General features: G+C 46.0%; 1 protein-coding gene across 1 annotated transcript in view; it reads left to right on the forward strand.

The window, feature by feature from the left end:
• The window catches only part of LOC142243911 (band 4.1-like protein 4B), a 321,122-nt gene that overhangs the window by 72,638 nt on the left and 230,904 nt on the right, over nucleotides 1-17,580 (forward strand). Inside the window, exon 3 of the mRNA XM_075316107.1 lies at nucleotides 8,964-9,026. Coding sequence (XP_075172222.1) covers nucleotides 8,964-9,026 — 63 coding nt within the window. The remainder of the gene's footprint in view (nucleotides 1-8,963; nucleotides 9,027-17,580) is intronic.

A 17,580-nucleotide genomic window follows, 5' to 3' on the forward strand; every position in this document is an offset into this window, starting at 1 on the left:
CCGTGATTAAGCAATGAAAAAGCATGTAAAAGTCAGATGCGTTTTGATGACAAATACACTGCTAAATAAAGTTTTAACATTCAAACACTATGAAAAAATGGGAAAAAAAAGATAACAAATATATAGATTACTAGCTGTACTACCCAGCTTCGCCCGGGTTAATAACTGCTGTTAACAAAATAGTCTATCTCTGTCACTTTCCGTGTCTGTCTCTTTCCCTCTCTTTCCCTGTCTGTCTCTTTCCCTCTTTCCCTCTGTCTGTCCCTTTACCTGTCTTTGTCTGTCTCTTTCCCTCTCTTTCCCTGTCTGACTGTTTCCCTGTGTCTCTCTGTCTCTTTGTCTGTTTCTATCTCTTAACCTGTCTCTCTCTTTCCCTCTCTTTCCCTGTCTGTCTCTTTCCTTGTCAGTCAGTCTGTCTCTTTGTCTGTGTTTGTCTCTTCGTGTCTGTCTCTCACCCTGTCTATGTCTGTTTCTTACCCTGTCTGTGTCTGCCTCTTTCCCTGTCTGCGTCTGTCTCTTTCCCTGGCTGCATTGTGACACGCCAACATTCCATATAAGGGCGTGGCTGCACATTCTTCTGAAGTTCTGGCTGCACTGTGGCTCCCAGCTCCATTCGCTTTAATGGAGGCAGATTTTTTGGTGAATAACTGTAAAGAGCAGGGTTAAAATTTCCCCTCAAAACATAGCCTATGACGCTCTCGGGGTCCAGATGTGTGAGTGTGCAAAATTTTGTGGCTGTAGCTGCGACGGTGCAGATGCCAATCCCGGACATACACACACACATACACACACACGTTCAGCTTTATATATTAGATAATCATAAACAAAATAGCTGATTTTATTAAAATGATAAATGTTTGTTAATATTTATGTATAAAATAACGTTAAATTAATGTTTTTGTTAATTTTAATTGTCGGACTATGTGTGTGTGTAAAGGGACATATCATGCCTTTAATATAATGTCAAAAATGCAGGCAAATAAATTGTCAAAACCGCTTGTTTTCTGCATCCAAAATGCATGTAAAACTCTAGGATTTTGATGTAAAATGCGTTTTGCCTCTTCTCATTGACTCTAATGTTATCAAAATGCAGCTCAAATGGCAAAAACAATTGACATGTTGCTTCTTTAAATGTTGAGTTTTTGCCCAAAAATATTCAAATTAAAAGCAGCGTTTTGAACAGCATGGTGTGCACAAGAAAGCCCTATTTCTCATAGACTTTGCTTGGAAATCAAAATGCATGCATTTTGGCATTAAAACGCTGCAGTTGAAAACGCTGCGGAAACACATGTAAAAACGCAACATAGCCTAAAACAGGAACAGCTCTCACCTAACTAAACAATGCACTAACACTGTCCCTATACCTGGTTCTATGATTTACACAGCTGCTAGCACATAGTGGACACTGTGTTCAGCCTTTACAAGGACTATTTTGGAATTTGCAGCAGAAACACTATCTCATAGAATGCACTGCACTGCCCCTATACCTATTTCTATGATTTACACAGCTACTAGCAGCTAGCGTACACTGTGTTCAGCCCTTAGAAGGACTATTATGAGTTTGCTGTATAAACGCTCTATAAACGCTCTCCCGCACACAGTACAGTCTCGCTACACCGGCAGCTCAGGAATGAATGCGTGTTCACAAAATAGCAGCAGCCTTATATAGCCCCTATGACGCTGTGCAGCCAAGCAATCACAGTAACACCACAACAAAGATGGCTGCGGCGTTACTGTGAGGGCATGTAACGTCAGATGTGTTCATTGGCTGAAAAAAGGCGCTTGGAAGGAAAAAATTAAAATGAAAGTATCGGAGTGAATACCATATTAGCCGTCGGATAGCGAATACCTTGAATACCCTATTATCCGTCGGATACCGAACAGTGGTGAATACATTCGCTCATCCCTATTGAAGATCTATCCTAAGTATGGGTCAATAATATTATATGCCTATATAGCCATTTTAAAACTTGCTTGTAAAAGAATAAAAGAGGAAAAAAAATACTTGCAAAAAATGCATTCAAATCAATGCAATTTTTTATAAGGAATAAATATTTAAGTGAAGGAATCATGATAAAGAAACAACTCGTGATTCCAGGTCAATCTAATAACGAGCTAATAGTCCACAGTTGTATTTCACTATACAAAGGGTTAATGAGGAGACTATGTGAAACCTGTCATTTCCCCAAATGCTATTAACTTGTTACCGACCTATCACATACTGGGTAAGTCATATGCCAGCTTCCTGACTGGGTGAGCCTGTTTTGTCACCCAACATTATCCACCATCCCCAGATAAGACCCTATTTGCGCTACTCTTTTCTTTCCAGTTTATTGTTTTCTGTTAATGCAGGCTCACAAGCCGAGGCCGCATCTTTGCCAGCAGATGATAGCTGTGATAATTAGCAATCATCTGCCTCTAACAGCTGCTGATTGGTTGAAATGGAGTTCTGCCCACGGCTGTTAACCTTGTAAATGCCTCTGTCAATCTTGGACAGCTGCATTTTCAGCAAGCAGGCAGGGGGTGCACCACTGTGCCCATCGGCACTCCCATGATATGATCAATGCTTTTAGTGCAGCAGCCTAACAGCTTTACCACATATCTATTAATGTTCAAACGCATTGTCTTTGCATTTTTTTCCTGTGATTTTTTTTTTTTTTTGCAGAAGAGAATCTGTGTTTTATGGTACCAGCAGGAGAACAGTTCAGAAATTTCATGCACATGCTTGTTTTTTTCTAATTTAATCTTAGAACTTCAGCATTTTTTAGATCTGCTGCATGTCCAATCATTTAGATTTAGATTTTTTTGTGTTTTACCATGTATAGAAAGCAATGACAGAGTACAAAAAGGCTGCAAACAATGCAGCAAACAGGTTTTGTATTTTTTTGCAGAGTTTTTTTGCAGCTTTTTGGTGTCTTTCTAACGTTAAAACACCTGTTCTCTAGAAAAATCACTTTTAACCCAAACCCAAAAAATGCAGCAAAAACACAACCTTAAGGCTATGCGCGTTGCGTTCTGCCATGACAAATATTCTGCAGCGTTTTGTCACTGCATGTGCGTTTCAAAACGAAGCCAAAACGCTGCGTTTTGGTTGTATTTTGCATGCAGAATGAATGCAGTGTGGATGCGTTCTGGATGCTTGCTCTGCCATAGACAGAGAGGAAAAGCATCCAAAATGTACAAAAGAAGTGACGTGTTGCTTTTTAAAACGCATCGATTTTGTTTTAAAACGTAACATGCACATGGAGTTTGCTAAATTCTCATAGACTTTGCCGAGGACGCAGAACGCATGCGTTTACGCTGCAGTGTAAAACTCTGCGTAAACGCATGAAAAAACGCAACATGTGCACATAGCCTAAGAACAGCAAAAATGCAGCAAAACCTGGACTTTGATCTCAACGTGAGAAGATTTTGGATGCTAAAAAAAACGCTGCAAAAGTCCTCGGTGTGAACATCTATTTTTTATGTGTTAGCTATTACAGGTGTCACATGAACATGGCCATGATTAATTCTCTTCAGTTTCTCATGAAGTCTCTGTGTAACCAAGACCTAATGCAGCTATCTGTTATCATTCCATTTGTTAACAAAATCAGCAATAATTGGTCAGTGTGTACGGACACAGGATTTTGTAAAGCAGAATTATAAAAATCGTTTGTTAATTTATTAACATGGTGATCCAATACTGCTCTCTTTTGCAACGCGAGCAGAGCAGTACTGACGACGTCTGCAAAAACACACGCACAATAAGGCCACGTGCAGACACTGCCTTTTTTATGTGTTTTGGGTGCAGATTTGTTACATATCTGCACATCTATCCTTATGCCAGCAAAGTCAATGTGAATTCTGAAGTATTGTGCACACATTTTTTCCTTGCAGATTTGGTGCAGAAAACAATCTACAGCATGTCAATTCTTGGTTCAATTTTGCCTGTGCTCTTCAACCTTACCACCCATTGACTTCATTTTGAAAAATGCATTACAAAAACAATCCAAAAACAAGGCAAAAATACATTGACTTTTTAGTGCATTTTTATGCCAGAAGATGCAGATTTGGTGCAGAAAATCTCTGTACCAAATGCTCAGCAAGCACATGTGCTGCCCCCTGGAGCAGGCGAACTGCTCGGACCCAAGGTTTGCTGTGGCTCAAAGGTCCCTGGACCCGGGCTCAGCGGCCACTCGATTTAAAAAGGGAGGGGGAATATTTACAAGGGATAGTTCATGATGTGACGCCCTGGCCTATCAGGTCATCACAGGGTATTGTGCAATCTGCCCTTCTGTGCAATATCCACCTCCTCCTTGGTTACGGGTCCCTGACCTTTGGTATTGCCAAGAACAAGCTAATTGAAATCCTAGAAACACTCTGCACCACACCCACCAGATACACCAGTGGCTAACCTGAAGGGAATAGGGTTGTCCACTTGGGGGGTTAGTTAAGGAGGGGTCAGTTGAGTGGTGACTCTCAAGAGGAGAGGTCACGAGTGTTGAGAAGTGACTCTCGAGAGGAGAGGTCAGGAGCTAGGCTCCTTGAGACTACTAGGTGGCAGACGTTGGTCTGGGCCTGGTAGGAGATGGACCCCGGTCGCAGGGGATCGTGACAAGGGGCACGGATTGTCGAGGAGGATAGCCGGCGGCCTTGTGCCATCACCGGGCAGGGGCAGGGCACGACGGGGTACGTGGACCCTTGGTCAGGGAGTAGCTTCAGGCGTCCTGACAATTTAACCGACGAGGACGGAGGCTTCAAGATCCGTTCTCCACCTGCTCCAAAATCGGGGTACTAGCGCAACGAGGGGGATAGGACTTTCCCACTACATAGTCCAAAAAATCCCAAGCATGAACCCTGAGAGCAAGCTCACCCAGTTAGCCATACTAGTGAGCAGGACCCGATTAGTTTCAGGCTAAAGGGACCAAATAGAAGACTAGGTGCCAAGGTAAAGGTCACAGACTAACAAGCAACACCAACAGGTACGGGATCCAGACGTGCTCCCTCCAACCGGCAGCGGTGTCAAGAACTTTGGTTTACCACAGTTTTTGGTGTCTGCGTTATTGAACTGAGTGAGTACACAAGTAACCCTTACCGTCTTAACGGCACCTCCCCATCACCTTCACCGAGTTCCGGTGCATCCACCCTACCTATGGAGGGGTTATACATCTGGCTGCCCACACCATTGCCACCGGGTACTCCCAATCGCAGCGGTGGTACTCCATCTTACCACGCACCACGGGTGGCGTCACAAACTTTCCACACCATCTCCTGTGAATATCCCCCCCTTTTAGTGGCTGCGCGACCCCGACCCTTGGGTCCGGAGACCCCTCGAGCCACCGCGGATCCGGATCCAAGCAGCCTGGCTGCTGATGCGGAGGTGGCACAGTGACACCACCTGTGGTTCACGGTAAGGGGAGTACCGCCGCTGCCGCTGGGAGTACCCGGGAAGATGGAGCGGGGCAGCCAGATGGTGATCCCTCCACAGGTAGGGGAGGCTCCGGGACTCTGGAGGATGGTTTTGTGGATGGTGCAGGGTGTTGCAAAGCTGGCTGGGCAGGCAGGATGCAGGGAGGGCAGTGTACTCACTCATGCTATGAAGATGTTAGTGCATTTTGTTTAAATGCGGATTGCACATTTTCTGTTAGTACAATAAACCTCATTTCCATCCAGAAATATTACTCAGTCCATCAGTTATTAGATATATGAAGCTGAAATAGCTGTTGCAAAAACCCAAATTGTTATGAAGAAAAAAGGTTAACATTAATAGGGGTGCCCAAACTTTTTCATATGACTGTATTTGCAAAAGTGACATTTTCAGTGCTACTAACCTTCCAATGTAGAAAAGAACAGTGCTTTACAACTCCTTTAAGCGAGGGGTGAGTGATTTGGCTTGCAAAAAAATCATATCATGTGGTGCTCTTCATTTTTGGGGAATTTGGGGATTAGGATGAGATAATATTGTATATTAGCTGATTGGGGCTGTGTACCCTAGGGGTGATTAGACCCTGTTCAGCTCTGTTAGGAAACATATGATACCCCATGGGGTTTTTCCTTTTTCTTAATCAACATGATAGGCTATAGCTTAAAGTCGATGGACTTAAAGGTTATTCCCATCTCCAAGATCCTATCCTAACGTGTAGTAGGAGTAGTAATAACAATAGTAATAATAATATTAGCATATACCTCCAATTAGAAATGTAATATATTTCTTCTGATTCACTATGTCGCTTACCTCATCTTCAGGGCATTGCAGAACCTTAGGTATTCATGTTTTCAACCAAAGTCACAGTTAGTTAGTTGCTCATAGTCATAACCATGGATACCTAAGATCCTGCAATGCCCTGCACATGAGGTAATGACAGCTTTTCAGAAGAACTATACATTTTTTTTTTATTTCAAGTATTTGCTAATATTATTATTATTATTATTACACTTACTACATATTGGGATAAGATCTTTGAGATCAGACTACCTCTTTTAAGTCTACTTTCAACCTTAAAAACTATGAAACTATGAACCCACTCTGTTCGCCCTGCTAATATTGAGTTCTTTCAGGGCTGCTGTCTAACTACCTTTTCTTGCTGTACAGTGGACTGTATTGAAAAATTTCCTGCTAATCTTTAAATGTGAAAGCTATAACCAGTGTTGGACTGGCTACTGGAGAAACCATCAGTAAAACCAGTCCTGTCTGCGGTTACCTGCATTGAACTCTGGGGCTCTCACCTGAGCTCCGGAGTGCAGCCTTGGCTGAACAGCAGGTTTGCAGGATTGAACTGCGAGCACCAACTGATTCCTTGGCGATTGCAGTTCAGTTCATGACAGCTGCGGACATGCCGGGTTGCACTCCGGAGCTCAGGTGAGACCTCCGGAGTTCAATGCAGGTAACCGCAGCAAGGACTGGTTTTACTGGTGGTTTCTCCGGTAGCCAGTCCGACTTTGGCTATAACCATGGAAGTTTTAAGATAAAGACATTACATTAGCTCTATTTACAGCTGCCTGCATGCTCCCTACTTTTCAAAGTTCTACAGGTTTGTGAATTGTTCACTACCCCATAGTGACCATCACAATAAAAAAACATCTCTCTGTGGGGCCAAGGGATACAACCAAGCAGCATACTTTGCTGTTTTCATCAGTCTCATAGACAATGTATATAATGTGAGACCCTTGTTCACCAATTAGATATTTATAACTGGTTGTAGCTAGCTTGCTATCTTTTATAATCAATAATACTAAAGGATAAACAGGAATCCCATGGTTAGGTTATTATTATTATTATTATTATTGCGCCATTTATTCCATGATGCTTTACAAGTGAAAAGAATATACATAAAAAACAAGTACAACAATCATGAACATTACAAAAACAGACTGGTACAGGAGGAGAGAGGACCCTGCCGCGAGGGCTCACAGTCTACAGGGGATGGGTGAGGGTACAGTAGGCGAGGACAGAGCTGGTTGTGCAGTGGTGTACTGGTCTGAGAGTTATTTTGGGTTGTAGGCTTATCAGAAGAGGTGGGGCTTCAGGTTTCTTATGAAGCTTTCCACGGTGGCTGAGAGTTTGATATGCTCTGGTAGAGCGTTCCAGAGTATGGGGAGGCGTGGGGGAAATCTTGTATGCGATTGTGGGATGAGGAGATAAGAGAAGAGTAGAGAAGGAGGTCTTGTGAGGATCTGAGGCTGCGTGCAGGTAGGTACCAAGAGACTAGGTCACAGATGTATGAAGGAGACAGGTTTTAGATGGCTTTGTATGTCATGGTTAGTGTTTTGAACTGGAGTCTTTGAGCAATGGGAAGCCAGTGAAGGGATTGGTAGAGTGGCGAGGCCAGGGAATAATGAGGGGAGAGGTGGATTAATTGGGTCGCAGAGTTTAGGAAAGATTGGAGGAGGCCACAGAGCAGGAGGTTGCAGTAGTCGAGGCGGGAGATGATGAGTGAAGGCACTAATGTTTTTGCTGATATTTGGTTAAGGAATGCATGAATCCAGGAGATATTTTTGAGTTGTAGTCGGCAGGAGATGAAGAGGGCTTGGATGTGTGGCTTGAAGGATAGAGCAGAGTCGAGGTTTGCTCCAATACAGCAAATTGATTACAGAGCAAGAAGAGTCAGAGAGTATCAAAACACTAAGTGTTTCTGATATTTACAGTTTGGTGACCACAACGGTCCATGACTCTCAAACAAAATGGCGTTTTGGTGACATGTCTCAGTTTTGTGGATACCCAATGGCAGTAAGTAAACTCCCACTTCTTATTGGCCATGTCTGCTACTGCTTTGCTTCTGATACAGGATCCACTACCCAGAATATGAAAAATAATGATTAAAGGAAACCTGACAGCTTTCTCACTCCTCACAAACCACCATCTTGTATTTATTGTTACTATTATACTCTTACTAACAAGCCCCTTTTAGTGACATTGATTTCTTCATATGGCATAAAGCTTCATTGGTGCACTGCGCATGCCCATGCCCATGGAGTCAGCTGTGACATATGTGACAGAGTCAGCTGCAAAATTTGTAGAGCTGGTCGTAATAGCTGGCTGAAACTTACGTCATCACTGCTTCTCTGGACATTGTGCATTGCAGTGCTTACACTTGGCAGTTTGGGGATGCTGCCAGGTTCCCCTTACGAGAAAGGGTATAAGGTAGAGAACAGTGGAGATAAGAAGCAGGTGAGATTTCACACCACAGAGAAAGGGAACATGGGAGATAGCCATGTTTTCCGAATGATAGACAATCCGGCAATAAACACAATAGTCACGTATCTGCATCTATGACTCGAATACAGAAGCATCTCCACTACAGACAGTTTAGTAGTAATAAAAATTAAATCAATCTTCATGTAAACCATTTGGAAATTTTGATTGACTGGATAATCCTATCAATATCATTAATTTAATGTATCTCTACTTTCCTGTGTATTTCAACATTGTTAGTATTTTTCCAGGATATACCCATGTATATTCAAAGCATTTATTTTTCCTTTAGGTTGGGAAAGAAGAGACATGTCTGTCAGATTTTTGTAAGAGTCCAAGCCTACAGGACACTAATGTAAGGTCTGTTATTGCCTGCTTATTGCATTTTCATTTTGGAAAAGAAATGTATTACTATGTTATACAGATTGCTGGTTGTAGGAGTGTATCACCCCCGACTCTGTCTTTATGAACCTGATGGTGTCTCATTACTCCTCTCTTTACTGATGCACACCCATGCAGATTGGACAGGACAGCCCTTCACATTGGTTAAATGAACCTGATTCATCCAGGAGTTTTACCAGAATTTTAAAATGAAACTTCTTGAAGTTTTACAAAATTTGTTGCTCAAAAATGTTACAACTTTTGGCATTTGAATGCCAATCTTGGCTAATTCCACCAAATAATGTAGAGGTGGGGCATGGCAGAGACAAATTTAGTATATTTTATGTCACAAAATAGGTGAAAATTGTGCCAGAAACCTACAGCAGCCCCAGCTGGAATAACATTTCTGGTTTAGGCGTACAATAGTTGAAAGAGGCATATGTGTTCCAACTATTTTGGTGCATCTTACTCAACCACTCCCGTTATCCCTTCATTAAGACTGGCAGCAGTCTTAATACATTTTGGACAAAGTGTTTTATAGCAGAACAGTACACAAATATAGGCAGCTTTTACTTGTTTATATAGCACTATTACAATGGACAATTAATCAGTATGTAAGTCCCAAACCGCCCGTTTTACTTCTTCCCACTAAAGCCAGTTTTCAGATCTGACATGTGTCACTTTATGTGGTGTTAACTCTGGATTGCTTCTACATCTGTTTCTTAAGAGGTTTTTTCATGACACATTGGATTTTATGTTAGTGGTAAATTTAGGTCGATACGATTTGCGTTTGTTAAATGATAAAGTACAAATTAATCACAATATTCAAGCGTTGAATATTTATACCATTAAAATAGTCATACCACACAAAATAGTTAATCAGTAATATTTACCAGACATCTACTGCATGTCAGCCTTTTTTTTGTTAGGGTTGTTAGAAAATTTAAAAGTTTAGCAGCAAATTTTCATTTTTTTTCAATAACATTTTCAAATCTGTTTCTTAGGTACCACTTCACATTTGAAGTAAATTTGAGTGGTATTTATGACTCAAAACATGTAAACAAGATCCCACATTAAAAACTGCACCCCTAAATTATTTAATACTGCATTCAGAAAGTTTTTTTAGTCCTTCATGTGCTCTGCAGGATTTATTGTAAAATGAAAAGAAAAGATGAAAATGTTTTTTGGCTAAAATGTTGTTCCATGATTTTTACAAGAGAAAATGGATGCCACAATTTACTGTACAATTTGTCCTGACTATGCTGATATTAAACTTTTTGGTGCGCAAATTTGTCTGGAATATATTGTGGAAGTCATGCCGCATTTGTAGAGCCCCTGAAGTGCCTAAACAGCAAAATCCACCACAGTGATCCCATTTTGGAAACTAAAACGCTGAAGGAATTCATCTACAGGTGTGAAGAGCATATTAAATCCTTGAACCCTCAAGTGCTTCAAAGAATTTTATAATATTGGGTTAGTAAAAAATATAAATGTATCAACAAGAAGTGATAAGTAGACATGAGCGAACCGGTCGCGGTTCGGCTCGAGCTTGGTTCGCCGAACGGAGGTCTGGTTCGAGTTCGGTTCGACGAACCGGTTCGGTGAACCACTCGAACCCATAGGAAACAATGGGAGGCAATCACAAACACATAAAAACACATTATAAATGTACACATACAGTTAATAAACATTGCCATAACACTTACCTGTCCCCGGGATGCGTCCTGCACTCTGTCTCCCGCCGTTTTTCCATCGGTAATCTCTGCGTCTTCCCGGTAACCAGCAGTGATGCAGGACCTATCGTGATGTCAAAATAGCCATGTGACCAGTCACGTGTCTATTATGTCATTGGCTACAGACTGGTCACATGACTATGACGCATCATGCTAGGATCTGTCATTGCATCTCTCTGGTACATGGTGCACGTTTGTGTATCGCCATGTACCAGCAACATGCTCTAGCACACGGTCGACTCCCCGTTCTGCTTCCCCATTCCCTTATTGACCGGCTGACACAGCCGGTCAATAACGGAGATCACCGTTTCGATAGCAACGCGCTTGGTAGCAATGACGGTGACGTCACCGCTACCACACGCAGCGGCACCGGAATCAGGTGATCGGAGCAGTGTTGCTATGGCAACCCGTCGCTTACAGCCGGGAGCCTGTGGTCACTCTCACAGAGTGATTTCTGCACGGAGCACAGCGTCCTTTCTCTCATGCTGTCTAATGTAGCAGAGCTTAATGTGTTGAGAAAGAAGGCAGAAGAGCAGGATCGTGGAGGGCTGAGAGGGGGTAATAAACATGGAGTCCCTAAGTGTGTCTGTGTATTTATTTCTATTAAAGTATTTTTTTTCTGTGTGGTGTTTTTTTTTAACCCTTTATTGGAGATTCTTAATGGCCGGGTCAAACTTGCCTGACATTAAGAATCTCTGGCTTAATACTAGCTAGTAAAACAAAGCTAGTATTAACCCTTATTACCCAGCAAGCCACCCGGCTTCAGGGCTGCTAGAAGAGTTGGATACAGCGCCAGATGATGGCGCTTCTATGAAAGCGCCATTTTCCGGGGCGGCTGCGGACTGCAATTCGCAGGAGAGGCGCCCACAATCCTCGGGCTAACCTGTGCTGCGGATTCCAATCCCCAGCTGCCTAGTTGTACCCGGCTGGACACAAAAATGGGGCGAAGCCACCGTCGTTTTTTTTTTTTTTTAATTTCATAAAATTCATGAATTAATTAAAAAAAAGGGCTTCCCTATATTTGTAGTTCCCAGCCGGGTACAAATAGGCAGCCGGGGATTAGGGGCAGCCCGTAGCTGCCTGCTGTACCTGGCTAGCATAAAAAAATATGGCGAAGCCCACGTCATTTTTTTTGTAGTTTTTTGGCAAAAAAAATAAAAAATGCTTCCCTGGATTTTCCATTGCTAGTGAAGGTAACACCAAGCAGTGGGGGTTAGCAGCCAGTAGCTGCTTGGATTACCCTTAGCTAGCAATACAAAAAATACAGCGGGAGCCCATATATATATTTTTATTAATTATTTGTTTAATTAGCTAAAAACTGAGAATCAAAAATACCAGGTATATTTTTGATTCTCAGCGCAGTTAAAGCAGACAGCTATGGGTTGCCAACCCCATCTACCTGGCGTTACCTTGGCTAGCAATCAAAATACAGGGAAGCCCATTAATTTTTTTTATTTAAAAAAATAGTTAAAATTAAAAATGACGTTGGGTCCCCCCATTTTTGATAGCCATGCGACAGAAATCAGAGGAGTAGGGTGAATGAGGCCGGCGCGCTATCTTGGATTTCCGGGAGTGGGTCAGGGGGGGCACGGTCAGGCAGGCAGACGGTGGTGGCCGTGTACAGGAGTCCAGTCAGGGACTGAACTGCGGAACCGTAGGGATCGAGAAGAGGGTGGTGACCCTTCAGACCCGAACCGGGGAGGTAACAAGTCAACCGGAGCACCAGGCAGGGTACTCAGACCCCGTTCTAGCCCAGAAGCAACCGGGCTCAGACAAATCTACTGATTGCGGTCTGGACCTCAGGGGTTCATTTCCACCCAAAGTCCTGATAGACGGCAACAGCCCACCGATTCCGGATAAGAGCCACCGCCAAGGGTCAGAGATCCAAAGGGCCAGCGCCTGCGGGCAAAAGGGCTCCTCCGGTACCCTCCGGTACCCAAAAGCCGGGGAGTGGACTACCGTTGCTGAAGCATAGGAGTCACTATAGCAAATTTAAAGGTGCAGGAGAAAGGCGACATCACCAACCTCACTGGGGACACACGCAGCCGGCTGTGGGTACCGATTTACACCGAACCTGGTTTACCATTGACTCTGTGTGGTTTAATCGTGAGTACACCAGTGCCATCAGGCACCGCACCGCAAGCGAGCCCCTGCGTCCTGCAACCCCCCATTCCTGCCACCTGGCCCCGGGACCAACAAACCCCCTACCCACGGAGGGGTCAGCACCTAGCTGCGACCCACCACCGATCCCGGACGAGCCCCCGCACCCTCACCACAGCGGTGGTGCCCATCACCTCACCACGACCCGTCGGTGGTGTCACAAACTGTTACCGGTCACCGCGGCTCCGGCCGTGAAACCGGTCCACCCCAAACCAAACAACCAAATTCCCCCCCCTTTCCAGAGTGACGTGGCCCCCGGTCCGGAGGCGCTCGAGCCACCGACAACCCGAGCCCGGATCCAAGCGGCTCAGCGGAGAGCAGCCGAGCCCCCAGGGCGGTACAGATCCATAGCTTCAACCTACATGAGGCGGTCACATGTTCACTCCAGTGCCATTTTCTACTGCTTTTCACAGCGTAGAGTGTTCTGGTGATTTTCTTTTGCTTGTACACTTCATATCAGTCTTTTCTGTCATTATAGTGGCAGGAAGACACATAATGTCCCACTCTCCTGCATTTTGTAATTTTGCACCCTTTGGTGCCTTTCATGTGGCACAAAGGGGTGCTTAGCCTTGTATTCAGCCAAAAAAATGAAAAAAAAATGACGTGGGGTTCCACCTATCTTTTGTAGCCAGCTAGGGTAAAGCAGATGGCTGCAGCCTGCAGACCACAGCTGGCAGCTTCACCTTGGCTGGTAATCCAAAACTGAGGGCACCCCACGCTGTTATTTTAAATTAAATTTAAAAAAACAACACATGGGGTTCCCCCAAAATTGGATCACCAGCCAAGGTAAAGCGGACAGCTGGGGTCTGATATTCTCAGACTAGGGAGGTCCATGGTTATTGGACTCTCCCCAGCCTAAAAATAGCAGGCCGCAGCCACCCCAGAAGTGGCGCATTAATTAGATGCGCCAATCCTGGTGCTTCGCCCCAGCTCATCCCATGCCCTGGTGCGGTGGCAAACGGGGTAATATATGGGGTTAATACCAGATGTGTAATGTCACCTGGCATCAAGCCCTGGAGTTTGTGAGGTCAGGCGTCTATCAGATACCCGACATCACCAACCCAGTCAGTAATTAAAAAAAATAGACGACAAACACATTTTTATTTGAAAAAACACTGCCCAAAACATTCCCTCTTTCACCAATTTATTAGAAAGAAAAACAAATCCAGGTCTGCTGTAATCCGAGGGGTTCCCATGACGATCCATATCATAGTCACTGTCCCAGTCAATGAAGAACAGAATGTTCCCCATGGGCTGGGAGAGCAATGCAGTGACCTGAGCTAACATCAGTAGGTCAGCCCAGGTCACTACAGGGCATGACAAGTGCTGCTGTCAGGCGCATAGCGAGGTACATTACCTGCGCTGATCTCCTGCACTGCTGATAGCAGACCTGTCACTGACTTCAATGACCTTCACAGCCAAGTATCGCGAGAGCCTGTGATGTCACCGCTAGTGACAGTCTCTGGTCGGCAGCGAGAGGAGGAGATGTGACAAGCGGCGGCCATGGAGGACAGTGACAGCTGAGGTCGGGAGGGCGGGACATCATCACCGCAGGTAAGCCGAGCAGGACCATGTGTGCGGAGTGCGAGGTGGGCCGAGCCGAATGGGGCCATGTGTGCGGAGTGTGAGGTGGTCGGAGCCAAGCGGGGTAATGTGTGCAGAGTCCCAGGTGGGTGGAGCCAAGCGGGGTAATGTGTGCAGAGTGCCAGGTGGGCGGAGCCAAGTGGGCCATGTGTGTGGCGTGCCAGGTGGGCGGAGCCAAGCGGGGTAATGTGTGCAGAGTGCCAGGTGGGTGGAGCCAAGTGGGGTAATGTGTGCAGAATGCAAGTTGGGCAGAGCCAAGCGGGGTAATATGTGCAGAGTCCGAGGTGGGTGGAGCCAAGCGGGGTAATGCGTGCAGAGTGCCAGGTGGGTGGAGCCAAGTGGGGTAATGTGTACAGAATGCAAGTTGGGCGGAGCCAAGCGGGGTAATATGTGCAGAGTCCGAGGTGGGTGGAGCCAAGCGGGGTAATGCGTGCAGAGTGCCAAGTGGGTGGAGCCTAGCGGGGCCATGTGTGCAGGTGGTGGAGTGCGAAGTGGGTGGAGCCTAGCAGGGCCATGTGTGCGGGCGGCGGAGTGTGAAGTGGGTGGAGCCTAGCGGGGCCATGTGCACTGAGGACGCCAGTGCCGGGGACTGCATGGCTGGGGACAGGTGAGTGTGAGTGTGAATGTGTGTGTGTGTGTGTACATGCCGAGTGCAGGAGGGGGCGGAGCCCAGCGGGGAAGTGTCGGCTCCCTGCACACATAACTAGGATAAATATCGGGGTACTAAACAAAGCGCTTTGCTTGGATACCCGATGTTTATCTTGGTTACCAGCTTACCGCAGGCTGCCAGCGATGGCTCCCTGCACACTGTAGCTGTAAAAAGCCCTGCTTTTGCTGATAGAACCATTCTCGAACGTAACTCGAACTGCTGAACTTTTACCAAAAAGCTCGAGTTCGAGTTTTAACTAGAACACCCCCCAAAATCACTCGAACTGCGAACTGGAGAACCACGAACTACGAACCGCGCTCAACTCTAGTGATAAGGTGACGCTTACCAGAATTAAAGCATCCTTTATTGAATACGCAACATTAAAACCACTCGAGGGGAGGATGCAAGAGCTCCACTGCCTGTGGAAGTGCAATCAAGGGCAAAACGTCCACCGTCATATGGATGTCTCCTGCATCCATGCCCCCACTGGTTCTAATGTTGTGTTTTCAATAAAGAACGTTTTAATTCCAGTGAGTGCCACCTTTTCACTTCTCGTTGATGGACTTTCTGCATATGACTATTTATGGTTGAGAACCACCAAATTACCCCAGATTATCTACATTGCGGAGCTTGACATTATACAGACACCTGCCATTCGTGCCGGACTTTTCTTTTTTGGACACTAAAAAATGAGAAATTATCTTTTTTTCCATGAAGATGTTACTTTAGCCCCAAGTCTTTCATTTAGCGGTGTAGTGAGCATTCTGAACCCACAGACAACTTAAAGAATTTAATAACAGTAGGCCGTTGAAATGAAAGCTGACATTGTTTCCACTAAAAAGTTGTTTAAATCCAAATTTTTAAATTTGAAAATGGGTGATAGCAGAAAGTATATAAAATGTATTGACATCACATGATTCACAAAATCTTGTACATTTTGGAGAAAAGAAATTACATTTTTATCAGTAAAATTTTGTTACAGACCCATATTTTACATTTTCACCAGGGGTACTAGTAGGTGAAATTGAGATTTTGTTTTGCATTTTTTTCCAAATATTGCGCCTCCACCTTGGAGGGGCCCGGCGTTAACGCTTCAGCCACAACTGCAGTCTGCACATGACTAAGGTGCATGCAAAGCCCTTCTAGGGCATCGCATGCAAATTAGCCATGTGGTGGGGGAGGCAATGTGAATGGAGCAGAGCAGGGAGGCAGCGCGTCATCCCGCAGCCCAATGTGATGAGGTCATCACTCGGCACCTCATCACATTGCTGCGGGCAAGGCAGAGCTGGCGAGCACGCGGCATTTGGCAGGGAGAGGTAGGCGCTCTATGAGCTGAAGATTGCCAGGGGTGGTGGGGGAGCCGCTGACTCCAGCCACGGGGGAACTGCTGCCTCCAGCCACGGGGGGCGGGGAGGGGGAGCGCAGCCTCCAGCCACGGGGGGGCGGGGAGGGGGGGCGCAGCCTCCAGCTGCGGGGGGGGGGGCTGACTCCAGCCACGGGTGGCGGGGGGTGCTGTCTACAGCCGCGGGTGGTGGGAGGGGTTGCTGACTACAGCCGCGGGTGGTGGGAGGGGTTGCTGACTACAGCCGCGGGTGGTGGGAGGGGTTGCTGACTACAGCCTCGGGTGGTGGGGGGGATGCTGACTCCAGCCGCGGGGGGCGGGGGGTGCTGACTCAGCTGCGGGGGGGAGGTGCTGACTCCAGCCACGGGGGGCGGGGGGTTCTGAATACAGCCGAGGGTGGCGGGGGGGGTGCTGACTACAGCTGTGGGTGGCAGGGGGGACCGCTGACTCCAGCTGCGGGGGGCGGGGGCAGGGGGGGTGCTGACTACAGTGGCGGGGGGGACCGCTGACTCCAGCCGCGGGGGCAGGGGGGGTGCTGACTACAGCCGCGGGTGATGGGGGGGTGCCGACTACAGCAGCGGGTGGTGGGGGGGTTGCTGACTCTATCTGCGGGGGGGTGCTGACTCCAGCCGCGGGGGGGGGTGCTGACTACAGCCGCGGGTGGTGTTGGGGGGAGCACCTGCTGACTGCAGCCCCTGCCTTGCTTTAGCTGGATGTGTGGAGGGCACACATCCAGCTGAAATGCATCGCTGCTCAGAGAGGACGCTGCAGGAGTGGGAGCCGGGGGGGTGAGTAAAATGTTTTGGGTTTTTTTCTGTTTGCAATAGACAAATATACGAGGAGAGACCCAGGAAAGGCACATATAGACAAGAAGTAGGAGATATATATATCAGGAAGGGGTCAAAAACCAGGATGGGGGCATATATACCAGAATGTACCCAGGAGGGGAATATATATACATCAGGAGGAGCCTAGGATGGGAATATATATATGCTGGGAAAGGGACAATTAAACCAGGATGGGAACATATATACCAGGAGGAGGACATATATACCAAGAA

The sequence above is a fragment of the Anomaloglossus baeobatrachus genome, chromosome 6, assembly GCF_048569485.1.
Source record: "Anomaloglossus baeobatrachus isolate aAnoBae1 chromosome 6, aAnoBae1.hap1, whole genome shotgun sequence".
Taxonomy (NCBI): domain Eukaryota; kingdom Metazoa; phylum Chordata; class Amphibia; order Anura; family Aromobatidae; genus Anomaloglossus; species Anomaloglossus baeobatrachus.